The following is a 27,985-nucleotide window of genomic DNA, read 5'->3' on the forward strand; positions in this document are numbered from 1 at the left end:
AGGAGAAGTTTCACCCCTATCTAATAACTATGGTGCAAAATGAAAGGACCTCATCTATCCTATGAACAGAAGGTTAGCATGAGAAATATATAATACAATATCACTGATTTTCCAACTGAACCTCAAGAAGGATATCAATTCTAATCAATATTTATAGTAATATGAGCCTAGTTTTCCTGACGCTAATTCTCTAAGTAAAAATTGCCCATAAGTGTGAAGATAGAATATCATGTATGAATATTATGAATATCCCCGGCTTGATCAGGCAAGGTTTTATAACAGACATTACAGTGTGGCAGGAGGGAGGGAGGAAAGGAGTAAAATGACTTCTGAACTGAAAGAAAGTGATAGTTCTGTTCATCTAGTTCAGAGAAAACAAATGCTTTTTTAAGATGGAGAAACTGAGACATGCATCAGGGTACCATTATGCCAGGCGCCAGAACCACCTGGAGTCCTGAAGCACCCAGGGGCTCCCCAGGGCTTCTCCTCTTGATCAGCCAACAAGGTCATTATTAGGATGAGCACCTGGTTTGCTTCAGCGCACTTCAGGCACTCAGGGAACTGAGTCCAGCAGAGGAAATGGACCAAAGCCTGCTACTTGCGTGTGGCCACACTGATGTCAGTCTGAGATCTACACTTCTAGAGTATGTTAGTCTCTGATGGCTTCACAAGGTGGATCCCCAAATGCCTCCCATCACAACTAGAAGTCCATAAAAATGTTACCAAAGTTAGCAAATAAAAATACAGAATGCCCAGTTAACTTTGCATGTCAGGTAAACAAACAATAAATCTTTTTTAGTAAAAGTATGTCGCATGCATATTTTCACTAAAAAATTATTCCTTATTTATTTGAAACTCAAATTTAACTGGGTGTCCCACATTTTATCTGGCAACCCTACCCTAGAACTTTAGCATCTGAGACGACAAGTCCAAGGATACACTGGTTTCATTTTCCAGGCCATCCCCGACACTTTAGTTATGGCTACTGGAGGAGTGTGAGAAAAGGCCCCACCTGCACTTAGCAAAAACAATTGTCATGACTTATTTGCCGTAAGCACAGCGGGTGTGCGGTGGGCATGTTACAGATGGTAGCCATTCATGCTGTTGACTTGAGCAGTGCCTATTTCTGAAACTTGGGTGACAAATCGTTAATACTTAGTCAAAGGTACTTTGTCTTCTCCTCCTTCCTCACAACCCACAGACTTCGTCTTCTATTTCCCAGAAGGCTGCTTTTCTCTTTCCTACTTTAAAAAATAGCTGCTATAAGCTTATTTTGAGAAAGAATATTGAGAACTAACTGTAAACCATGCAGATGCACTGCTGACCATTGCTCCGATGCAAGCCATTAATTACTATGACTTCTGGCAGTTTACAAATTCTGAGACATGCCTTTCTAATATTGACCGGCATCACTGGGGAGACTAGCTAACACTATTTCCGGACCACAAAAAAGAAGATCAAATTAAAAAGAAATCAATAATAATAGTGATGGTAAAGAAAAATCTGTAACTGCTATGCTCTAAAAGCGTATCTACAGTACTAGAAAGGTAATATTGGTGAGGTTCATTTGATTCCAGAGGAAAAGTGATAATAGAAAAAAAAAAAAAAAAAAAAAAAGAATTGTTGTTCCTTACCACAGAGTGATTTTTAGGTATTTCCTCTTTTACTCTTTTTTTATCAACTCAAAAGAGATTCCTGCCATTTTCTTTTATGTTTGCATGGCCATGTCTAGCTGGATGAACATCGCACTGAGCAAAAGACTTTAAAGCTTCTACAAAAGAAACAGGTACAAATCCAAAAAGAAAAGGACCAGTTACAAAGCGAACACAGCAGAGCTGTCCTCGCTCGAAGTAAACTGGAGAGTCTGTGCCGGGAGCTGCAAAGACATAACAAGACCCTGAAGGTACGTGTCACCAAGGCCTGTATAACACACACTTCCTTGCTTGCGGCACAAGCACAGACGTTTGCTCATGAAAGAGCATGAGTTTTAGAATGAGAGAGACTTGGGTTCAAGTATTAACCCTGGCACTTGCTCACGTGTGAGCTTCAATAAATTATGTTACCTCTCCAAGCCTGTTTCCTCATCCATAAAATAGGGCTTATATCAACTTCACTGTGTGGTTGGGGGGGAAATTAAATGAGGGCACATTTGTAAAGTGCCCACAGAGTGCTGACATAGAGCAGGCCCTTAGCAAAATGTGTGCCATTCCCCGTACCTTTTTCTTACGTTCAGGTTGTTCTGCTTTGTTTTTTGAGGTAGGTCTTAGTTCTACTCTTTAAAACACAAACTTGTAAAAATGCAACATTTTTTGTATGAGAATGAAATCTACATGACATGAAATAAATTGACACAAAGCTAATTGACACAGTGAAGCAAAATTGAGAGCCGAAATGCCAGTAGTCATCTGAAAAAAGAAGCTACTTGAAAAAACACTGAAGCTCTTCAGACTTGATTATTCAATCTAAGAATAATAGACTGATCACTTCGTTCAGTCTGCATGGGTGTCATTAATTAGAGCATAAGCCTCTAGCAGTGTGGTTAATTTGATTACACACGCAGACACTAGCTCCATTCAATAAATTAAGATGCAGGGCTCTCCAAGATAATACTGCATGCGTCCACAATCCCCTTTCGAGGCTGAAGATCCAAAAGCTTTTGATGAACAAGAATTAGACACCGATATTCCTATGAGAGAGTTATTATTACATGTGTGTAAGAGGAGATACTTAAAAAAAAAAAAGAGAGATTAAGATCGTTGCTGAGTTCGTACAATGAAGTTAGGGGGGAAAAATAGAAGAGGATAATGGTTACTCATATTCTAACATTGTTTTTTGGTATCTGGGAAATGGAAGGCCAGTGTGATGAACTCTAACTCTCAAATTATGAGTTGTATATGGAGATGGGCTTTTGGTATCTCTTCGATCATTGCTCTAGGGACAATTGAACCCCGGATTAGATGGGGGACTGGGAATGGGAGCATCGTCTTCAACTCAAGATACATGTTCAATTAATAGTGCTCTGTGTTAACATAAATCTCCTGGCTTTCAACAGTGTTGTATAGTAAGGAAGTATATCAAATCAGATATAGTGGGAAGATTTATCAACAAGGAGTTTTAAAGAGTGAATGATGTGGCTTGTTCTGTTTGGGTAGCCTTCAAACACAGAATGATGGACGTGGCCAGAGATCCTATAGCTATACTCACATACCCTCAATAATGGCTCCAGGTACAGACAATGAAATTAAGTATCATTATTATTCCAGGACATGTTCTAAGTACTTTACATATATTATTCTATTTAATCTTTGCAACAATGCTATGAAGGTTAATATCTCCATTTTATTGAAGACACTGAGACTCATCAATCCAAATCAGTTGTCCAAGGTCACACATATTTTAAGTGTCAAAATCAAGATTCAAATTCAAAATATTTCCTAATTTCCCTTCTGATTTTTTTTTTTCCTTTCACCCAGGGATTATTTAGAAGTGTTTGTCTTTATGGCCCATCATATGTGGTCTGTCTTGATGAACATATTAAATGCACTTGGAAAGAAGGTCTGTGCAGATGTTAGGTATAATGTTCCATAAGTAACAAGTAGCTCTAGATCAGTTATATCTTTACTGAATTTTCATCTAGCTGTTCTATCAGTTGCTCAGGGATGGATGTTTAAAAATCTCCTAGTATAATTGTGGAATTGTCTACTTCTTTCAATTACGTCAATTTTTGCTTTATGTATTTTGAAGCATTTATATAATGTATATACATCGTTATGGTTGTTAGGTCTCCTTGATGACTTGACTGTTTTATCACTGTGAAATGTCCTTTAGTAATCATCTTTAGCCTGATGTTTACATTATCTGATATCAATATAGCCACTCCAGTTTTCTTACTCTCATTGCTTGTATGGCATAGCTCTTTCAACCTGAGACTTTTTATTTAAAGTGCATCTGTTATAGACAGTACGTAGTTGGACTTTGCTTCTTTTTGGTCTTATGATATCTGCCATTTAATTAGAGCACTAGTCCATTAACATATAATGTAATTGTTGGAGTGACTGGATATACATCTACCATTTTATTACTTCTTTACTGTTTTTCACCTCTGCTTTCTGTTCTTTCCTGACTTCCTTTGGATTATTTGAATATATTTTAAATTCCCTTTTAATTCATCTCTTGGATTTTTTTTATTATACTTCTTTCCATTTTTAGTGGTTGCTCTATGATTACTATATACATTTTTAACTTTTCACAGTCCACCTGGAGTTAATACTGTATCACTCTACATAATATGTAGAAACGATGTAACTAAAGTCAATTTACTGGCACCCATCTTTACACTGTAATTGTTATAAGTATTACATTTACATATATTTACAAAGCCCATGACACTACTATAATTTTTACTTTAAACTTTATATATATATATATATATATACACACACATATATGAAAAAACTGTATTAATTGACTTCTGCAGTTACAAGAGGTGCTCAAAGTAGTTACCATCAACATATCAATGTCCAGACACTTCTGATTATGGCAAACTACTGCTTGAGCATAGACAACATCTCTTAAAATAAATATGTATACATTTATACATTTTTTGGTACTCCCAGTATATAAATATATTTTTTTAATGTGTATATATATATATATATATATATATATATACACACACACACACATATACACATATATATGTATATATATATGTGTGTGTACATATATATATATATATATACATATATATACATATATATATATATCTTTTAAAATTAAAGGCAAAACTATCTCTTTTTACCCAGATATTTATCTATTTATCATTCTGATGCTTTTTGTTCCTTCTGAATCTTTACATTTCTGTCTGGTATCTATTCCCTTCAGGCTGATGAACGTCTTTTAGTATTTCTTATAGTACAGAGCTGCTTGCAGTTAGTGCTCTTATTTGTTTTTTGTTTGTTTGTTTGTTTATCTTTAAAATTTATTTTGCTTTCATTACTAAAGGCTATATTCATTGGATATAGAATTTTAGGTTGATAAGGGGTTTTTTTCTTTCTCTCAGCCTTGTATAGAATCTGCATTCTGACCCCCATAGTTTCAATAATGGAAATCAACAGTAATTTGGATTATTATCCCCCTTTATGTGATATGTCATTTACCTCTGGCTACTTCCAGGGTTTTTCTATTGGTCTTTGGTATTTAGAACTTTGACTACCTTACGCCCAGGCGTGCTTTTCTTCATATTTATCCTAGTTTGGATTTGCTGAGCTTCTTTTATCTGTAATTTAGATCGGTGGTGCCAAGAAAATGTATACAAGTGGACACTTTGGTCAACGTTGCTCAAGCAGTAGTTCACCATAATCAGAAGTGTCTGGACACTGACGGTAACAGCTTTGAGCACTTCCTTTAATTGCAGAAGTCAAACATGACTTGTATTCATCTTTCGTTATCAGTATATATTGAGTATTACAATTTTAATATAGTTTTTCCTTTCTTAAAATGTGTATACATTTTTTTGGCACTCTGTATATTTCACCAAATTTGGGGAAGTTTCAGCCATTAGTTCTCCAAACATTTTTTTCTGCCCTATTCTCTCTCTTTGTCTTCTAAGATTCTAATTCTATGTGTGTTAGACCTTTGATATTGTCCCACAGGTCCTTGAGTCACTCTTCGTGTTCTTCACCAATTGTTTTTCTCCTTTATCTTCAGATTAGATCATTTATATTGGTCTACCTTCATATTCACTGACTGTTTCTTCTCTCATGTCTATTCTGCTCTAAGTACACCCAGTGATATTTAAATTTCATATTTTGTAACTTTTCACTTCAGAATTTCCACTTGGTTCTTTCTTTTAGATTATTTTTCTTTCCTGAGATTTTCTATTTTTTCATTCATTGAGACAATATTTTCCTTTATATCAATGAGCATACTCATATGTCTATATGTAAATTAATAATTCATTGATTCATTAAATAAACATGTACAGAACACCAACGGATCACAAGCCAGGCACAGCACCAGTTCTAAGAGGTACATGACGCTTGCAAAGTTTGTTTTCTTAGGTATTTCAGAATATGTCTCTTTATCTTGTTGGCAGTATTAATTTTTACTTTGAATTATGTGCTTGCTAAAGAAAAGAAAATTTTCTCACTACCCAATGATTGCATTTTCTTTATCAATTGACTCAAATTTTGTAAGACTGTGCTAGATTTATTTTTCTCTCATTGAAAAACAACACAATATAAAATGCAAAATGTCATTTTGTGGGCCAAGAATGGGTGCTATGTTGGTTTGACATTTTTTTAACACCATCATAACATCCACCTTCTTTCTGTAGCCAGGTGCCGGTGAAAAACTCAGAGTTGCTGCATAGCATGAGATGGTTCTTTCATTTACTTATTCATTCATGGATGGGATAATCATAAATGCAAATGGCATTCAGATCATGTCTGTAATTTTATGACCAGGAACTTGTTGACTTCTAAGCTAATCAGGAGCTATGAAGAAACAATCACTATCATATGTATATTCAATTGCTCTTAACAAATGGCCATAATCATTTGCAGTGAAATTATGTATAATAAGTGTTAGCACACAATGTTCAGGGAAATAATATCTCTGATAGTTAATTTCTTCAGATTACCAAGTACCAATATCTTCTACAATATCCCTAAGATATTGTCACCCAAGAAATGTTTATACCATGAGTAAATTATGATTCTGGTATCAGGAGTCATGTTAGAGTTAGAAACTCTGTGTAAATATTGTAAAGGAAAGAGGACTCTAAATGATAAATTAAAATATTTCCAGAGCATATATGTTCAGCGTTGGTTTTTATTTTGATCACATTATTCTACTATCATAATAAAGATTTGCACAATTACTTCTGTTTATAGCATTATTCCTCTTTTCAAATCCTGTTATACAATTTGGTCATGGTCAGCAAGCAAATGCAGTATAATTTTACTTGCCAACAATGAAACAAGCTTTCATAGTAACAATTAATCATAACTGAAAGGAATCCTAAAATGTCTGTATCACTTGTCAGCAGTGTATCTTTGGTATGATGTAGCAAGATTAAATCTTTTTATTCTAAAACAATAAGAGAAATAATCACAAAGCAAACAATACTCAATATAGATATGGAGGAAATTTGGATACATTGTTAGTTAGCAATGAAGGGAGAGTTTTGATTTAGGAGAAAAGAGAACAGAAATGATACCAAAGTTAATTTCCAATCCTTGCATGTTAAGGCAAAAGAGGGGAAAATTACATGTTTCATTTTAGATTTAAAGAAGATTTGGAACTTAATATTGCTTTCAGATTCAAAATTTACATTGAACATTTCAATTACCCTACATGACATGTGGAATGATTGGTCTTCAGAAATAAAATATCCAGCATATTTTCTAAGATTTTCTTTTACATTCTTGAATTGCTGTAATTGATCTCTAGCTACTGTGTTTCCCCAAAAATAAGATCTTGCCGGACAATCCACTCTAATGAGTGTTTTGGAGCAAAAATTAAGACCTGGTCTTATTTTACTATAATATACGACCAGGTCTATAATATAATATAATATAATATAATATAATATAATATAATATAATATAATACCGGGTCTTATATTAATTTTTGCTCCAAAAGATACACTAATGCTGACTGTCCAGCTAGGTCTTATTTTGGGGGAAACAGGGTATCTTAGTTTCCTTTTCAAGTTTTTTGATGAAAGATTTTTTCCTACCAAAATAGCTTATGCTGTGATCACTTATATTTACAAAACTTGGATAACACAATTACGTGGCTAATGTGCCATAATTTTTATAGAGGAATGTAGAATCTATTCTTCTTTTTTTGGTACCAAACCAAAGCAATACATGATCTGTCTCATCAATCAGTAAAACCAAGTGCCCTTTCTTCCAGGCCACAGTCAAGAAATCAAAACCGGGCGACTGCATGTTTATTAGAAATCGCTGCAGTTTATTCACTCAGCAGGAGACCCATCATCTTTAAAACAAGCTTATTCATCACCAGCTGTCAAATTCAAGACTCTCACTGCACCTGCTCCGAGTGACTGTGTGTTCACAACTGAAACCTTTGCTCATACATTTATTTTGGGGTTGAGCAAGATTAGCTCTAGAGAACTGAGAAAAAACATCCCACTTTCCCTGCACACTAATCTCCTTTTATTGATGTCACCCTGCGTTCTATAAACCTGGGGTGATATAAACGAGTAAAACGAAAGATTTTGCTTTATTTATTTTTTTGTTTCTGTAGGAAGAAACCCTACAACGGGCACGCGAGGAAGAAGAGAAAAGAAAAGAGATTACAAGTCATTTCCAGAGTACCTTGACAGATATCCAGGCCCAGATTGAGCAGCAGAGTGAGCGAAATATGAAGTTGTGTCAGGAGAACACAGAGCTCGCAGAGAAACTGAAAAGCATCATTGATCAGTATGAGCTCAGAGAGGAGGTGAGAACCACATCAGACAACTTAGAACACTGCATACAGATCCTGACCTGGGTTGAGAAGGTGGGGGATGTGGTTAATCAGAAAGTTATGGCCAGCCTTCTCAATTGATTAATATTTAGGATTGGATTTCTTCTACGAGCCAAGTAGAACCAGATGGTATTACGAAATACCTGGCTGAAAGTCACATGGAATTTCCTCAGAACTGGAATCACTGCAAAGCACAGACAATAAATAGAAAGTGGTAGGTTGTGAGCACAGTTATCCTTAAAAACAGTATTTCTCAGCCTTTTTAATTCTCTGCAGAGCCAAGAAATATCACACACAGTCCCTCTTAAGAATCGCCGTATCATTAAGGGTCTGTATTCTGTATACCCCACAAGCCAATACTAGTATTAGTAATGTAATAAATATAATTATAATGATATTATGTATTCAGAGCTTAGTGTATGCCATGTGCTAAGAACTATGCATACAATATGTCATTTAATTGTCTCAACAATCTTATGCACTGGATAATAAAATATTACCCATATTTTATAGATGGAAGCAGAGGCTACGAGACTAAATCACTTACCCATTGTTACAAAAGCCAAGAGAGCTTTGCGTTCAATAGTTTACATTAGGGAAACTATAAGGATCTTTTATTATTCAAAAATTATATTTTAATATTGGATATGTTTTTAAGACTCCAGATGTTCCTTTAGGATTTTGAGATATCATATTTCTTTCCCCATCGCACCCAAATTTTAAGTCTGTTTTAAAATGTAGCATAACATAGTCAAAGTGGTTCTGTTGGCAACATGCTAAGATTTTGTCAAGAAAACAACTGAGCCAATAGCACATGGTAACAGCACTTAAGTAAATCGAGAAACTTCTCACAGTAAGCCAAAACGCCATGCTACCCTTTCATAAAGATCACCTTGTCACAAAGATCAGCCCCCACTACACAGTGGAGATTTGGGCAAAAGCAAAACATAAGGAGCTACAAAGAAACATTGCCACATTCTTTAGAAAGATCTCAGGTTGGTAGCCTGGTAAACTGGTTGTATATTCCTGGGACTGGTTCTCGGTAACACCCAAGGATAGAATTCCTCATGTCCTCTTGCCGCTGGGAACCCCTAATGACCAAGAAACTCTCCACCCTGAGGTAGAGTTAGATAGAAGCTTCTCTTCACCACACCGGTAGAGAGAACAAAAGGTGTGGTGGCACAAAGAAGCACATTTGCATATCAATGCACCTGTGACCCTCGGCCTTGTCTTATCCACCAGAGTGACAGAGCTGAAGTCAGGGGACTGTGACCTCAGCCCCTAACCTAGGGCCACATGCTGGTATCCCAGAGCTTCCTCCCAACCCTGGAGTCAACAGTATGGAGGAGAATTCACCACGATAAATTAATGTTGCACTTAAATGTGGTTCTATATTCACAGAAAGAGCCCAAATACTGAGTGACAGTGTTGCAGCCCTTGTGAAGTACATCATTTGTAGCACTGTATCTAATAGTTACCAATTTAGAAAAATAATGGGACCTTTTGGAATTGTTTGCTGAATTCTGACACCATCACTTTTTGCCACCACGTTTGCAAAATGCAGGGGACTTCAGCAATTTATGGCTTTTATACAAAGCCATAAGTGATGCTAATGCATTTATTCCCCCCCTTTTTTTAATCTTAAAACCTGGAGAATGTGTGTTTATGTGAATATTACTTTTTAATTTACATTTTTCAGCACCAATAACAAGTCAAGCTTGATACGTGCACTTTATTTTTTCCTTAGCATCTGGACAAAATATTTAAACACAGAGAACTGCAGCAGAAGCTGGTGGACGCAAAACTTGAGCAGGCACAAGAAATGATGAAGGAAGCAGAGGAGCGACACAAACGTGAAAAGGAATATGTACCTATCATTTGCTTGTGTCAATATGCTTGTCTGGTCTGCCGCGGGGGCAGAGAACCCCCGAGGAGGTTGTTTTGGAGAAGGGTCACAGAGCCCTAGACTGCTGGAGAAAGAGCCAGAGCTTCCCTGGAGACTAACTTAGCCAGCCCAGTAGGAGGCACTATATCTAAACTACTTTCTGCATAAAATAATGATGTATCCATTCACAAATCTTTCTCAACTACCTGTCAAGCGCTAAGCACCATTCCAGGTGTTGGGGTATAGCAGTGAACAAGATGGAGAAGGCCATGACCCAGCATGGAGACTAGCATCTAACTGGGAAGAGACAGGCAATTAACAAGCAAACAAACAAGAAAGGGTAATTTTAGATAACAATACGTGCAACTAGGGCAATAGGAGAAGGGACAGAAGGAAGGCCTCCCCTAGAGGAGAGGCTTGAGCTGAGCCCTGCCTGGTGAGGAGGAGTCAGGGAGGTCTCCAGTAGCAGTGTCTGCCCCAGTTCCTGATGCTGGAACCAGCTTGCATCCTCTAGAAACGGGAGAAGGTCAGGGTAGCAAGAGCATGTTGAGCCAGTGGGAGAAAGTTCCAAAATGAAGTTGAAGAGGTAAGCAGGAACCAAGTTGTATAGCTTTGTAAGCTTGGAAAATAGTTCGGATTTTATTCTAAATATAATGGGAAAGGACTGGGTAGTTTCAGCAAAGGAAGTGACATGATCTGCTTGGCATCTGTAAAAGATGAGTCTGGATCCTGAATGGAAAATGAACTAAAGAGGGACAAGAAAGCAGGACAGTTAGGAGGCTACTGCAGCAACGTGGATGTGCTATGATGACGGCTTGGATTAGAGAGCGGGCAGTGGTGAAGGAAAGCTGGCCATGGATGAAAGTTATGTGTTCAATGTAAAACCAGCAGGCAATGCTGTGAACTGAAGATGGTGACAGGGAGGAAAGGGAGGAGTCAAAGAAGACTCGTTAGTTTTTGGGTTAACAAACTCAGTGGTGTCTTTTACTGACATCTCATTAACTCCACATACTCCAAGACAGCTATCAGGCCATTCTACAGATGAGAGGCTCAGAGAAGAGGTGCAACTTGTTTAATTAAGGTCACACACCACTGGGTGACCAAGATGTGTTGCACACCCAAGTGTGTCTGCCCCCAAACCCAAACTGTGACAGGACATCACACTCAGAGGTGTGTTTCAGAGGCAAGAGTTGAAGTGTGTGTCTATTGCTGGGGAGAGAGAGAGAGATATAGGACACAGTCAACAGACCAATCATTGGAATTTGGCCATTTAACAATTGATCACAAGCTTTGACTTTGCCTAAAATCAGACCAGAATCACTTCACTTTGTTAGAATAATAATTTAAAAATAACTTTGGTTTTCAAATGTAGCAACCAAAGGATGAATTTTGAAGAACATAACCTAGTAGACATTGAATAATTCCAAATCAGAAGTCCATGTGCTCTTAATAAAAAGATTAAATTATTAAAGCCGTCTACAACCTAGCTCTCAAATCAAAAAATAAATTTAGTTATTAATCATATCCAAGAAAATGGATGTTCCACTGTTGTCATAATTACCCACTTAGGTAAAATATGCTTCCTACAGGATATTAGTACTTTTGGTATATAATAGATGAGACATGACAGAGGAACGACTAGGCAAAGATTCATGTGAGGGAGGCTGAGGGGCAGAAGTGGGGTGACCCAGTCTTAGCAAGAAACTACCATGCTATGTATTTTCCTACCCTGGTTCGGCAACACATAGCCAATTTTGAGTCAAAGAAAGATAGGCCCCCATCGTTCATCAAAGATGGCCAGCCACCTACCCAGTTTCTAGCTCTGATGCTTCTTTCTGAAAGTGATGAAATATCACATCAGAGCTGGGAGGTTTCCTCACTCCAAGTATAACAAGCAGCCACCTGCCTCCTCTCCGTCAAGGACCACCCATCACAACAGGCCTCCTCAACCTGCTTAGGAAAGCAGGGGCCAAGTACAGGGCCACCATGCTCCTCAGATGGCCAGAGGGGGCACTGTAGGTCTTCTACCACACAGCGAGCCCAGACCTCTCCAATTAGTGCACTTCTATAATAATTCATCTGCACTGCATGCTGGGAGGTATAGAGGAATGTATATTACCCATCTTACAAATGGAGAGGTCGAGCCATGGGAAAAAACATACTTGAATGAGACAAAAGATGCCTTCAAGGTTTTAAAAATAATGATTTCATTGTTTTCTTTGTTGTTGTTGTTCTGATTATCAAAGTAATACATGGACCTCATGGACACTTTTATACAGTAAAGATAAACAAAAAGAAGAAAATTGAAATCGGCTATCTTTTTTCTTTTTTAATTTATTTTTTAAATTTATTGGGGTGACAATTGTTAGCAAAATTACATAGATTTCAGGTGTACAATTCTGTATTACATCATCTATAAATCCCATTGTGTGTTCACCACCCAGAGTCAGTTCTCCTTCCATCACCATATATTTGATCCCCCTTACCATCTTCTCCCACCCCCCACCCCCCTTACCCTCTGAATATTGGCTACCTTCAAATACATTTGAATCTTCTTAACTGATAGCCACCTGAATGACTAAACAGATTAACCCATGATGTTCACTGTTCTCTCTGTAAATGCACTGACAGATGCCCACAGCATGTCGAATCGTGTGGCTAGTGAGTCACTCTAGACTGCCTACACATGGTTGTCACCATGAAGTAAGATGGTGCAGATCAAGAATCAATCAGCCCTTTGCTCCCAAACCTTTTCTTTCCAGTTATCCTTATTTTTGCATTATGTAAACCAACAGAATCATACATTAACTGAAGCAATACAAGTGTGAAAAGAAAGAGTTATTTCTATGAAAACTATGCTTAATGCTTTGAAAGACTAGGCGTAAGCAAATAGCAAGAAATAGTTGTCAAATGTGAGTAGCTATAAAAACTGGGAGAAAGTAGTAAAATTCTAGAGAATTAAACAATCAAGTGGCTTCACAAGTATCTTTAGGTTCCACCATGTTTGTTCAAAGAATAAACAATATTCTAAATCTTATATGGCATATCATGGATATGGTTTTTGTAAAAACAAAACAAACCCCTCTGAATTCCAATCTGAAAGTCCACATCCAAAACAAACACCAGAGCCCTATATCAAAGTGGATAAACAGATGAACAGACATCTTAAAATAACGTGTTTCACGTGTGTGTCATTTTTATGCCTAAAACAATATTTTTCAGTTTAACCCCTCAGTTCCCAGTTCTGATTAGGCATCATATGAGGGACTTTGGTTGTATCTGAAGAGCTACCTTAAGGAAAAGGGATCTTATTTTGCAAACTTATACAGGACTTATTTTGTAAACCTTACACAGGATTTGAGACAATAGGTCAAATTTCTAACCTAATGTTTTTCAAACTGTAACCCATGGACCCCCCCACATCTAAACCATCTTGGGTATTTGCTTTAAGTACAGATTCCAATCACCCACGAAATAATTTCTAACTCATAGTCTCTGAGAGGGATTAGCATTTTAACATGTGCCCTAGGAGATTCTGTTGCATGCTATGGTAAACAGGGGTTTAGGAGACTAATTTTCGGTTTAACCTAAAGGAACAGTTGTCACAACAGTGCCCCAGGTGGGGATGCTCTGGACATGTTCAAGCAGAGGCTAAATGATGGTTGGGCAGAATTTCGAGAGAAGGTTCCAGAATTTGGTGGGAGGTTGAATTTTGTGTGATTAATGCTTCAGTTGAAGATGATTTCTCTTTTTTTCCCCCAATAGAACCACTAATTTTTAGTTGAGAATCTAACTTTTTAGACTAGTTGCTTTTTAGATTTCTTAGATTCTTTACAATGTTCCCCAAAAAATTACTTAAGAGGGTTAATTATTAAGTTTATACAGAGTTTATACAAATGACAGCCAAATGGTAATTTAAAAGACAAAATGACAGTCCTTCCACGCATTCTCTCTCCTCACAGTTGCTGAACCAAGCAGCAGAGTGGAAACTTCAGGCCAAAGTGCTGAAGGAACAAGAGACAGTCCTGCAGGCTCAGGTGAAGTGCGTGTGTTTGGGGTGGGGTGGGGCAGGGGGTGGAAACAATGCTTGGGATATGCTCGCCTTGCTCTACCCAAGAGGCTGTGAACCAAAGGTGGCAGGAGGCAGAGGGAAAGGAGTTAAAAATGAAGAATAACTTTATATTTATTATTTTTAAGTAAGAATAAAAGCACTATGTATGTCTAAGAAAAAGAAATGCCTTTGCACTGACAACATCCAGTCAAAAGGTTTGTTGACATGTACATGAGGGCACTAGAATGGTCACCGAGAATGAGATGGTATCCAGGTTCCCACCTATCTGTTCATATGTCTTCTCTTTCCCCTCACCCATTACCCTAACAAGGTAAGAAGAAAGCCTAAAATGTTCAGATGTGCCATCTATAACTGTCAGTACTGAAAATGTTCTGACTTGTTTGATATTATTTATAATAAAGGGAATTTAGAAAATAGAGTCAGCACCCAAGTTTTTGCACTGTCTGAGGTTGGCTTGATCGGTGGCAAATGTCTAGAAATGGTGGAAAGTCAGGAACGATTTTGATTTGGCTTTCTGATGTCATGTGTGTATTTTGACTAGACTGTGGGAATTCAAAAGCCTCATGCAACAGCTGACTCTGGGGGAAAGCCAGATCTATCCATCTTTTCTGTATCCTGAGGGCTCTGTCTCTCCTGGCAAACATTCCCTGTCAGGTTCCAGGACAGCCATCGTGCCGTAGGTCATTTGCTGGGAGAAATGCCCAAGCGCTGAAGCAACTGTGAAATCACATAAAGTAAATTCACAGAAAGTGCCCTTCCAGGCTGGGCAGCATTAATTTAAGATTTGGGCAATTCACTTGTCAATGTTTATGGGCTGACTGCTGAATACTCATTCATTATAAAGCCAAACCAAAGAAAAAAAAAAAAAAAAAAAAAAAACCCTGTTGATTGAATGAATGAAAAAGTTTAATGAATAGTTGTTCATTGTAAAATAAAAAACAAGAAAACTAAGAAAGTTAAAATCACAAATCATACCACTACACACACAGAAACACAGATAACATTTGGATCTCTAACCTTCCTAAAGCATGCTTTTCCAATGTGTTTACCAAATGCAACAATGAATTGTTTTCCCCCAGTAACATATCAAAATCGTTTTAAAATACTAATTACGTAGACATTGGAGCCATAATGTTTTTGACTATCAATAGAATGAAAGGACCCAGAGTTAAACGACCAAACTTTAGAATTACAAACTCAAGGTCATCCTTTAGGCGGTCACGGAACCCATTATATCCTGGTGCAGGGTAGGTGGCAGGTTGTGGCAGCTCTCTAACCACAGGCAGGCAGGGGGAAAGGAGGTGTGACCTCACTGTCATAGCAGGAGCCCAGAGAAGCAAGCCAAGGCTTCTGGCCCTGTCTCTGCCCTATTCACAACTGAGCCTTGAGGGGCACAATAGACATACTTGAAGCTATGCTAAATAAAGATAATGAACTTGAGAAGAGTAGATTAATCATTAGACTCTGGACTAGAGAATGACTCATTCAGGATCAATGTTACATTTTTAAAACTTTTAAACCTTGAAAAACAAAGTCTATCACTGATTGTTTTGCATAGCTCTCAAACACTTCCTTTGGTTTTACAATATCTTGAAAGGGATGGGTGATAGGAGAGGGAGTCCTTAGTCCCATTTCTACCATCTGAGCAAGGGAACTATCAAGGATGAATTATGTTTTCCTAGATGGAAGTCACTTTTCAATCATAAGACAACAGCTTGCCAGTTTGGGGCATGCTTCTCACTTAGGGAAAAGATGTCTGGTTTTCAATTATACAAACCAAAGCAATAGAGTAAATGTCAGAGATGATCAATGGGATGCAATTGTCACTACAGATAGAGTGTTCATTGGATCGATAAGGATGAAGATGGTAGTTGATGTGGAAAGTCAGCAATACCTGACAACGCAGACACAAAATACTGCCCAAGGGGAAAGATCAGTGAGTAAGTTGTTAAAGACAGGCCATCATGATCTTTCAACTCAGAAGTCCTCACCTTATCAGTATAGGACGAGAGGAGATTCCTCTGCAACTGCTATCATAATTGACTTGTTCCCAAACCAAATCTCACAAGTTTGCTAAGACCATTCCTGGACACAATTCTGTTTCCTATATGCTATGAATGTTTATAATTAAAATTCGGTGCTCAGTTAAAGGAATATGTCTGTCACTCAGCCCATTTGAAAGTGAAATGTTGAGGCAATTATTATTACCAACGCTAGAATAGTTGCTTTCTATTTCTATCTCTGGCAGGAGAGGTACTGTGGATGTCCCCTCCATGCTTTCCTGAAATACCAAAGTGAGAGTAGGAACATGACACACCAAACCAAACATGCATCACGTCAGCAAACTAGTGAGAGGGAAACTACTACCAAACAAATATCCATTCAGTAAACAGGGAGTGTACATTTTTAGATAGAATAGTGGGAGAGTTAGAGTTGGTTACTTGAGAAAGTTATAATCCACACAGATTTTGTGATGTATGGTCAAATAGAAAAAAAAAAGCAGAACATTAAAAACAATCACCAGAAGGGGGAAATGGGGAGCTCTTGTTTAATGGGTACAGAGTTTCAGTTTTGCAAGACAAAAAAAATTCTGGAGAATGATTGCACAACAGTGTGAATATACAATACTGAACTCTAAAATACTGAATACTAAAAATGGTTACGCAAGTCAATTTTATGTTATGTATATTTTACCAAAATTTAATGAAAGAAAAAAAATCATTAGAAAAAGGCCAGAAGAGGTGGTAATGAAGCAAGACACTATTTCTTGGCCCTCTGGGTGTGTCTGTCTTCTCAACCTGCCCAACTGATACAACAAAAAGAACACTTTGCCCGAACAAAGGGAGAGCTGGTTGGGGCGGGTGTAGCTGCTCGGCTAACACTGCCAAGTTTGTCTCTGTGAGAGGGACCGCACATTTGCTCACTCCTGCCCCCTCCTGTCTGCAGCCTGCAACTACAGGACTACAAGAGAGGCTTGGGAGGACCAGTTCAGAAGACCATAGATAGAATCTGTGACCCTCATGTAACTCTGCTGGAATTACTGAAACGTTGGAAAAAGAAAGGGGAGGAAGTAAGACAACTAAGTTAATAGGAGTGCTTGGCCAAGAATAAAATCATCAGATTTTTGTGACAGAAGGTGAAAGGATCAGCTGGGGGTAGCTGCCCCCACCTTAGGTCTCGGGATTGTGTGCAGTATTAGTAGCTAGTCCCACAGGAGCTTACACTAGGGTAGAGCCTCTCAAATTGAGAGGCCTGACCTACCCATGGGCCCTGAAATCAATTCAGTGGATCCCAGCCAGTATTTTGAATGAAACAGAATTAAATATATCGAGAATGCATAGCACATAGTAAGAGCAAATAGTGTCTTATACACCATGTGTGTTCATGCACACGCGTGCAAAACCTTCCTGGCCATAAATTCCCTGAAGCCCCTTTCCCCAGGCATCTGTAATCTGTGTGCCAAGGAATCATGAGAAACACATTTTAGATCACCAGAGTTGGTTGCCCCAAACTCTGTCACATGCTCACAGTGCTAATGAATGATTTCACAATGATGGTCAGCTGTTGTCTGACTTTTCTTCGGAAAATTTGTATTTTATGAAAAGGTTTTATGGTGTCCTTTTGTTGTTCTTGTGTGCAGCAAAACCTTTACTATTCTGAATCATTTGAGAATGAACCATTTATGAGCATACTTTCTGGGTTCCAGGGGTTGTTTGATTCCCACACACACCCTCTAACTCCCACCCCAACACTAAGAACTCTCCATTCTGCTGGCTTTCATTTGGTGTGCATTTCTCTGCTTTTGCAAGGACAGGCTCACAGGTACCAGCAGCTAGTCAGCTGGTGCCTGCCTTCTGGCCAATAACCCAAGCATCCCAGCCTACCTACCAAGGGCAGCCTCAAGTTCTTGTTTGTTGCTGGATGCTGCAGGCTTGCTTCTTTACACAAAAGACGTTTCTGTGCCCATCGGAGGACTTGGGGCAGTTCCAGGCACTTATAGGCACCAAAGGCTCATTTGAAAATGCAGGCTTTACTTACCTGAACCATGCATATTAAATGTCCACTCACTCAAAACATGCTATCTTAAAATGATTTTCAAAAGCAAAATTTTATTCTTGTGTTACTGTCGCTAACAATCAAGCATTGACAACTTTCCTTTCCTATCCTACCCAATCCCCAAAGGCAAGCTTTGGAATTAAGGATGTGGAGGTACAAAAGCTCTTCTCTATCCTCCCGTGGTGAGCCGCGCACTGGCCAGTGCTAACCCATACATACGATGTTGTTTTTGTACAAATGAGAAAAAGACATTCCTTCCTCAAGACTCATTATTTCCATCTGTAGAAAATTGGTATAAGAAACTGATTTTGATGAAAAAGGACATTTAACTGCTATTGGCTAGAACACTGGATTCATAAATATACAAAACCACAATGTCTAAAATGGAAATAGTCATTGTTTAGAGTGGCACAACCTGCGTAATGGCAGCAGCCCTATTCCATGTCTTGCCCACATTTCTTGTATCACTTATTTTCATTTGTCTACATCCTCACTTCCTCCAAGACCAAGTTCAAGGCTCACCATCTCTACACAAACATGGCTCTTTCACTGACCAGGCACTGCACTTACCTGCCTTGTCACTTTGTAGTCACAGTCCTGTAGTCAAGTGGTCTTTGGGATTGTCTTCCCATCCAGAGTGCAGGTCCCTTAAAAGCAGGAGCCACACGTTAAATTCTTTTGTACATAAGAGTTCATGCATAAGTTCAGAGCTCAATAAATGTTTGTTGGTAAAAGTTATATCATGCAATGGTGATAACGTGTTTGATTATTTCATTTTTCTTTAAAGGAGTACTTCAATTATAGTCACTGACCTAGGTTGATCTGATAGTCAATAAAAGAACTGAACGTATTACTGACACTGTATTGAGAATTCCCTTAAATCATTTTTCTTCTCAAATAATGAACAATGACATGTTGTTTTGTTCTGGAAGCATTCAGAAAGCAGCCCTAAAATAGATTCACTCTTTCCCCTGCTTACAGCTCACTCTCTACTCTGGAAGGTTTGAAGAGTTCCAGAGCACACTGACAAAAAGCAATGAGGTGTTTGCCACTTTCAAACAGGAAATGGATAAAGTGAGTATTGCTTATCCCACACGAAACGTTGACATTTTCTAATTTGACAGGCAATTCTCCTTTGGGCTCATTTTTCTCTCGCTAACATATTCCAGTGCATTTCATGAAGTAATGAAACATTTATAGGTGCCAATGTGATTTGGGCTGTATTTTTTTTATTGGCAAGTATCTGGTGAATTAATCTTAAGAAGAGTCCAAAAACACTAGGATACATTTTCTTTCCAAGGAAGACTATTTTTTTCCCTAGTCCATGGATAGCTTTAAAATATATATAAAATAAACAAATAAATAAAGGCAAGAACTAGCAGTTTAACATTATGTTGTTTATATTGAAATAAAAAAAATATCTGTTCTGTAGATAAAAAAAATTTAAATGTAATGTCTGTATGCGATGTCAGAGGGGCAGTAGAGGGGGTCAGGGGGTTGTCACTGCGTGAGGGATATAAATAATAAATGTCTAACTATTTCATTGTTCTGTACACCTGAAACTAATAAAAAAAAAAGTTGAAAAAATTTTACACAAATATGCAAGACTGGAATATTAGGGTAGAAAATACCATTTCATAGGACCCTTCTTAGAAGAGAAAATATGTAGTATGATGTAACTTACAGAGCGTTTGAATGAGAATATGGAAGTCTAAATTAAATTTTGGGTGTGTTCTTACTCATCAAGTAGTATTGGACAATTCACTCAACTTCCTTCAATTTTTGTTTTTAAATCTATAAATCAAGGTACTATTTCTCTTGCTTACTTCACAAGAGTGGGAAGTTCAAATAAATGAATATATTTTAAAATGGTTTTAAACATTTTAAAAGTCTTTTACAAATATAAGGTGTTCATAGTATTGTGGGATATAATATTTAAATCCTATTCAATGTACTGTTTTCCCAAAACAAGATCAGCATCAGAATTGTGCTTCTGAACAAGCATTGGCATGAACCATTTTTAAGCACAGAAAGCCTCCTTTTCAAAACATTTTCACAAAATGAGAACTTTCATAATTCAGTGAGCAAATTTAAGTAGACCAACGTTTGTTAACAGTTACAGCTTTCCCACTCCTGGATGGATTTACCCAATTAAAAAAATGTTATTTTAATTATAGAGTTTTAAGATTGAAATAAATATTAGATCAGGAAAAATGTTTATTTAAAAATTACATAGTTTTAAGATTGGAATAAATCTTAAAGAGAAATCTTAATCTTCATGATTAAGAGCACAAGTTTTTAATCTGGAGTTTATAGACTTTCAGTAATAAATCTGAGAATAAGCAAAAAAATTTCACATTCATATTTGCATTTCTCTGAGTGTGACCCCACAAATTTCATCAAATTCTGAAAAGGGCTGATGACCTTAAAAAGTTTATCAACTAACAAGTTGGGTAAAAAATAATCAAAATGAAAAACCACTCGAGGCTCACCTAGCTTCTTAGTAGAGCCCAGGAGCTGAGAGCCTGTGCCCAGCATCTGGCCTCCCCCAGCCTCAGGCAGCTTGGCACAAGGCAGCAAGTGCCCAGCTGTGGTTCACCAGGGAAACTGCACCTGATTACGTGCCTTGTCCTTTATCCAAGCAGAGAGCTCTAGCTGATCCTACAACCAGAAATGCGAGTAGTTTCAGGATTGAAAAAGACAGGCTGTGTTTCATTCACTTCTGTATCCCACGTACCCAGCCCCAGCCTGGAGACGACCAGTCATTCCGTTGCATTAAATGGAATGAAATAATTCCAGCCCCAGTCTCTGCTAACTCGCCTGACTATTACTCCACCTCTCTGAGCCTCAGCAGCCCCATTTTAAAGTGGAGGTGAAAAAAAGAACCTCCTTGGGGGACTGTTTCAAGGATGAAATGCTGTGTAACTGCATTCTGTGAACCCTACTGCACTCGACAAACGTAAAGACTGAGAAAGTAGAAAGCTGCCTTGTGTGGCTACTCCTCCGATGTACCCAGATATTATTGACACTGTAATGGCTAAAGAGCCAGGCCAGCTTTCTCACTCATAGTCTTCTACTCAGTAAAGTAAATAATCAAAATCGCAAGCTTGGGGGACTAAATTAAGCTATTTTCATTTTATTGATTGATTGATTTTGCTATTTTAATTTTAAATGAAAGAAAAACCAATGACAAAACAGTGCGGCCCTAAGTTTCCTGAATTGGCTCCAGGGCCAAAAAGGTTTGTTCACCACTGACCTAGATGATTCGGGAATAAATTGTGACTTTCCCTACTCAGTCTTCATTCCTTGACCTTAAACTTGCATTTACTTCAGCGGCTGGTAACAAAAGGATTTTTCTTGATATCACATATGGAACTAATAGCTTCTTTGATATATTAACTCTTCAGGGTTAATATTAAAGCACTCTAATTTCTGTAGACAACTAAGAAAATGAAGAAGCTGGAAAAGGACACAGCCACGTGGAAAGCCCGGTTTGAGAGCTGTAACAAAGCTCTGTTGGACATGATTGAAGAGGTGAGGAAGCTTTTCCCTTAGCTTATTTTCCCCTGGCTCGTCAAAACATTCAGACGTAGAAAATTATAACTTAATAGTATAAGTGATTACCTTTGAAAAAGGCCTGCATTTTTCTGGGATGTGATAGATGAGCATATAATGAAAATAATTAGAGCAAAGTAATTTAGAATTGGGTCCAGGCTCCCAAGGAGCATTGTGACTCCCAACTCCCATGTCTACTTGTGGATCCCGAAGCTGTCCCCAAAGCAGCAGCAGGCCCGCTGGACTGTGAAGTCCTCAAAGGCCTGGCAGGTGTCTTACTTGTCTTTGATTTTCCCCAGTGCCTAGCACACGACAGGTACAGAATGAATTAGTTCACTGATTTGAACATATTGAGAGAAAACCTTAGCCCAAGCACCCAGGATATGTGCTATTTTATAGACAGATGTGGAGATGGATTAATTCCTCCAACGGTCATTTAAACATTGATACTACATCAGGCTCCAAGTAGGTTTTGAGACTATGCAGGCAACGATACTTGAACCTTGACCTGAGAGGCAAGGCTGACAGGTGGAGGTCTCTCCGTGTAAACAAGTAAAAAAAAAAAAAGTCTTAAAGGGTACAGAGCAACAAAAAGATGGGCCGAAGGAGTCAGAACAATGTCATGCACAAACACACCGTCATTTCTAGAGAAAAGAAGGAAAAGTGAACAGTTTGAGCAGCCAGCATCATGAATTAGTGTGTGGTAAATTTCTCTGGTTATAATGACTGTTCTAACAATTCATCCCAAATTGCAACCAATTCCAAAGAGATGAGCTTATTATCATCAATATCAATCAGACAGTTACTGGATTAGCATATGGCAGTTTATCCATAGGATAAATAAGGCCCTGCTGATGGCCAAGTGCCCGTCCATCTCATTCATTTTGCCACAAGCTTTCACTTACATGCTGTCTCACAAGCAGAAAAATCATCTTTGATTTTAGAGGCCCTGGACTGAAGCAGAGAGAGGCTTTGCCATCTTTCTTTCCTAACCTCTGCCAGAATGACTAAAATTCTACCAGAGTCTAGCACATAATGAGAAAAAAAAGAATTGATGTCTCTGACCAAGGGTCTATCCAGCCACCAGTCTGTGGTCAGACCCGAGAGCCTGGTAGACAAATTCCTGGACCAATGATTTTGTCTCCAAAAAGCATCCTGGCAGCTTTGCTTTTCATGATGTTTTATGCATGTGTATGTTTTCAAATCACAGAAAGCACTGAGAGCAAAAGAATATGAGTGCTTCGTGATGAAAATTGGGAGGCTAGAGAATCTCTGTCGAGCTTTACAAGAAGAGAGAAATGAACTGTACAAAAAAATTAGAGAAGCGAAAATGCCTGAAAAGGATGATGAAACTCAGCACACCTCGGACGAAGAGCCAGAGCCAACTGTTTCAGGGGGTGAAGAGGCTGACACAGAGGACGCCAACAGAGTTCAAGATGCTGTGAAAAGTCTGGCCACAGCCTTAGCGGTAATTCATTATCCTGGGTCACCCCTCGACCTGTCCAAAGAACTCCAGCCAGAATTCGGCAGTCCTCCAGGGGCCAGTGATGCAGCCCTCAAAAAGCCAGAACAACCCCCTCTGAGCCCTCCATGCCATTCAGACAGTCCCCTGCCTCCCCCAATTCCCCAAGCTGAGGCAGAAGGAAGCAATGAGTCACAACAGCCCCCCAGAGCCAGTAATCCCCCTGTAGTGTTGGAAGCAGAGCTCCAAGACCAGGGTCTCCATGTTGAAGCACAGGCTGATCAGCAGCCCTGGAAGCCAGAGGCAGAAGCTTCCAGTCAGGCCCCACATTCCCCCTCCGAGGCCTCCCTGTGGGTAATGGAGGCAAATGGTCCTGCCCCACCACCCTCAGCAGGTGAGCAAGTTCCAGCTGGAGCTCCTGGCTGTGAGCCCAATAGGCAGCCTCCACCAGCAGCAGCAGAGGGTCTGCTACAAGGGGTCTCAGCCAGACCCCAGGTGCCCAAAGTGTCCGACCCCAATCTAGAGGAAGTAGACTAACCCTCATCGCGCCCTTGGAGGCTGACCTTCCTGACTTCACATCTCTGTCATAACAGATTTTCTTCTGAAAGAGGCATTAAGGACTAGGGATGTCTATTGGAAGAGACTTAATTAGAATCAAAACATTTTTAAATGTTATATAGAGCACATTCAGCCTTTGCTATTTGTTCTCAATTTATAACTGATACGGAGCTTTTCTATTTAACACTGGTTGATGGTATAATTTTCCTGGATGGCAACAAAACATACAAATAGAAAATTTATATTATTATAATTTGCCATTAACATTGGACTTAATTCAATTTGTTAATCAACAGTAATATTAGGTATTTAAAGACTTCCACTACAATATATAACTATTGAAAATGTGATGTTGTATTTATTTCCATAGTTTAATAAGTTCCATAGTAAATAACGGACGTCCAGGTTCCATTTAAACATTATATAAATAATATATGCATATGTGTGCATATATACTTATGGATTGATTTTTGAATATATACATATATGTGCTTTTGCACATATATACACATGCTTATATCATACGTATGTATATATTTACATACATTTCTCTCATCCTTTTTTGAATTTCTCTCATGCAAAATATTTAGATGCCAGTCAAAAAGATGCTCTCTTACTTGCACTTGAAACTACAGTAGACTAATGCCCTATGAAATCAGAAGTAGGTTCGGAACACAAGTATTTAGGGCAAAAATAAGTAACTCAATTATCAATCAATAAATTCAACCAATTGATCGAATGACAGAACAACAGTTGGGTTAGATTGCAAATCTGTGTAGAATGCACAGATACAAAGATGACCACAAGAGGCCATAAACAGAACAGGGGAATGCTCGGAGCTGTAAATTGCTCACTTTTTCCAGCTGTTTCTTCTACACAACTCAGACCATGCCTTGCAACTCAACCCACTCATGGCTTCCTGCAAGGAAAGGGTTGGAAGTGGGAAAGGAAGTGGGGTGAAAGTGCTAAGGCATGGAACAATTGGGGTCCTCAGACTGAGAAGAGGCTATGCTCATCCCCTGCCTCTTGTGCTACCAAAGTCTTGAGAATTTCTCAAAGCAGAGAATGAGTTTGTTTGTAAATAATAGTCTTGAGGCAGAATATTTACCTGCCCCTGTCAACTCCTCGGTTCCCTCCCTGTCACCTACCATTGTCTCCAAAGAGTTTCCCACCACCTCTTGCTGTCACTGCCTCAGTCTATATTCTGAGAATAACTGCTCCTTCTTTCTAACCCCCTCTTTTGCAGTAGGAAATTATACCCAGGCCTCATCTCAGATATTGCTAAGTAAAAACTATTATTTTTCCAAAACAGAAATCCACACAGGGTCTCAATACAAGTGGTGAGGCTTACAAACAAACACATTCTCTGCTTTGAGAAATTCTCTATAGCCAGAAGAACAAACAAAGCAAAGGACAAATGGGTCCATATTCAAAATGACTTGGAAAAATAGGTGAGGATTCAGGAGAAGGCAAAAGTTAGAAACACCTGGAGTTGTCTACGAGTACATGAGTATTATATTATCATTTCTCGACAAGAACCTCTAATAATATTGACAGTACAAACTACTCTACTTGGTGTAAAGAGAGACTACACCAAAGAAATAGGAAGGAAGAGAAGAAGGGAAGATGGAGGGAGGAAAGGAAAAAAAGATTTAACCCAGGCCTACCTTAAAAGTTGAACTCAAGTAGAAAAATGGATAAAAGCAACATTTTCTACTACTCATGCAGGAAATCATTCTTCGGTGTCACATGTGGCTGTCTGCCAAGGCACACAAAGTCTTGTAGGCAGCAACCATATGCTACAAGAATTGTAAACTGCATAAAATTTGTTTGAAGTAGACAGTGAGGGTAATAACAAAATGCTAGTCAGGAAAAAAAAAAAGCATATCGCTATTTGAGAACCCATGTATTTCTAAAGGCTTAAAATATTATAACCACAGGGTACCCAGCCAAATTCAACATTACTTGAAATCTTAGAGATTTAAACATTCATTTAATTCAGAGCCAAATATTCACCATAACAATCCAGGAGGGTCTCCTTTTTCACTATTTACAAAGGCTAGACTTCCAAGATGGAGTAAGATTAGATAATCATAGTAAAGTCTCAGTCTAAACGTTTAGCAAGAGAAACGGAAGAGAGAGCCAAAATCCAGTAAATCAAATATTCTCAGACCCAAAGTTCATTTTTTCCTCATCCAAAAAGCTTTCATAGCAACACATTACCCAGTATATATCTTGGGCAGAGTTTCAGATACAAAAATTTTCCTGAAATTTGCAAAGCTTAATAGAGGCTTTGGGAGAATTATTTTAATATTCAAAGAATGTATTTTGTGTTAAAATTGGGCCTTACTCATTGTAACAATAATTCATAAGACCTTAAAGAAGGTCTTTATCAAGTTCATGTAACTATTTCTAGAGATACCAAGACTACTTACCAGAAACACTAGAATTGTTGGTGTTTTGCAAATGAAATAACTACAATCAATGTATCCATTAAAAAGGTACTTCTCTTCCAAAATGCTCTAGCAGTGGTTTTATTTATTTTTTATTTTCATTTATATTTATGTTTACTTTTTTATGTTTACTTTTGTTACTTCTATGCTTCAACAATGCCTAGGAAAGACTATGGTTTTATTCTATTGTTGGTTGAATTTTTGGTCTCTTGAGTAAGAAGAATGTAATGTGAATACTTTGAAAATTTTGGTGTATGTGTGTGTGTTGAGAGAAAGAGAAGGAAAGAGAAAGGGAGCAAGAGAGTGAACACAACTGCCCAGGCTAACAAGAGAGCAAGATCCATGCCCCTCTGCCTGGCTACCAGCTGATGGCAGACAGTTATCACACGGCCAATGTTTCTCTTCAGTGTCAGTCTCCTACGAGACTATGTTTCCACAAGTTTCTCTGCCATGTGTCCTCTCAGAAATACTCTGAAGTATAAGGGAGGGCGTGTAGAATGTGTCAGCTCATTTTGCCTCTACTCCGTTCTTCTAACTGCTGCAAGAATTTTCTCTAGCAAGACCCAAAGAGGCCCAACCATTCTGCCTTTTGTGTATGCTCTCTCCCCGGACCACACTGATCCAGGAGGGGCTTCTTGAACATGACATTTCCTATCACGCTTGGAGAAGAGGATTGCTTGGCTAGAAGGGAAAAAAGATTCAACGCTGTCCTTAAGGCTGTTTTTGCTCCTTTTTGCCTAGTATAGATACACAGTTTTAAAATAGATCCCCCCCTTTTTTGTTTTCTTTTTGAGATAATAAAAGTATTATGTGTTCATTGCAAAACTGAGGCTGCAATGAACTAAGAGATCGTTAGAGAAATTTCAGGAAAATCTCCTCAGCCCTTCCAACTCTAACCAATAGTTAAATCCAGTATTTAAGAAAAAGAAAAATAATTTGAAACATAAAGAATTTGCTAAAAGAAGATATGAAATAAAAATGATGCCTTTGGTCTCTGAAATTTGTTCCCATCATAAACTGGCAAGTAGAATTTAGGAAGCAAGTTGGGTATATGGGTTAAATTTGCACAAGATTTAATTTATTTTCTTTTTCATAATTTAGAATCAAAAATCAGTTATTAGATCAACCAGGAGGACACTCCATTAGAATAGAAACATTCATAAATGATAATAACAACAATTTTTTCTCAACCCCGGTAAATTGTGTCTTTAGTACCTAAAGTTCAGTCTTGTTGGTGCTATCTCCTGATAGAAGTTCTACAAGTGCTGGTTGCTGTTGTATGTTTGTGTGAATATACACACTCCCGCACATACACATAAACTCACATGTATAGAATTTGACCTAATTTTGCTCCTGTAGGTGAGTCTTTTACCTGTATTTTCAATGGATACTTAGTATGATCTTTACTGACAAGAACAAACTACAAAAAGGAATCATTTCCTGTG

The 27,985-nt window shown here is 38.2% G+C and overlaps 1 protein-coding gene across 1 annotated transcript in view; it reads left to right on the plus strand.

Moving 5' to 3' along the window:
- TXLNB (taxilin beta) overlaps nt 1–26,605 on the plus strand; it is a 42,241-nt gene extending 15,636 nt beyond the window's left edge. Inside the window, exons 4-10 of the mRNA XM_019732783.3 lie at nt 1,733–1,903; nt 8,278–8,472; nt 10,247–10,366; nt 14,347–14,421; nt 19,494–19,586; nt 21,951–22,046; nt 23,278–26,605. Of these exons, the coding sequence (XP_019588342.3) occupies nt 1,733–1,903; nt 8,278–8,472; nt 10,247–10,366; nt 14,347–14,421; nt 19,494–19,586; nt 21,951–22,046; nt 23,278–24,066 (1,539 nt within the window). The 3' untranslated portion in view covers nt 24,067–26,605. The remainder of the gene's footprint in view (nt 1–1,732; nt 1,904–8,277; nt 8,473–10,246; nt 10,367–14,346; nt 14,422–19,493; nt 19,587–21,950; nt 22,047–23,277) is intronic.
- The last annotated feature ends 1,380 nt before the right edge of the window (nt 26,606–27,985 follow it).

The sequence above is a fragment of the Rhinolophus sinicus genome, chromosome 2 (genome assembly GCF_057876585.1).
Source record: "Rhinolophus sinicus isolate RSI-liver-muscle chromosome 2, RSI-T2T, whole genome shotgun sequence".
Lineage (NCBI taxonomy): Eukaryota > Metazoa > Chordata > Mammalia > Chiroptera > Rhinolophidae > Rhinolophus > Rhinolophus sinicus.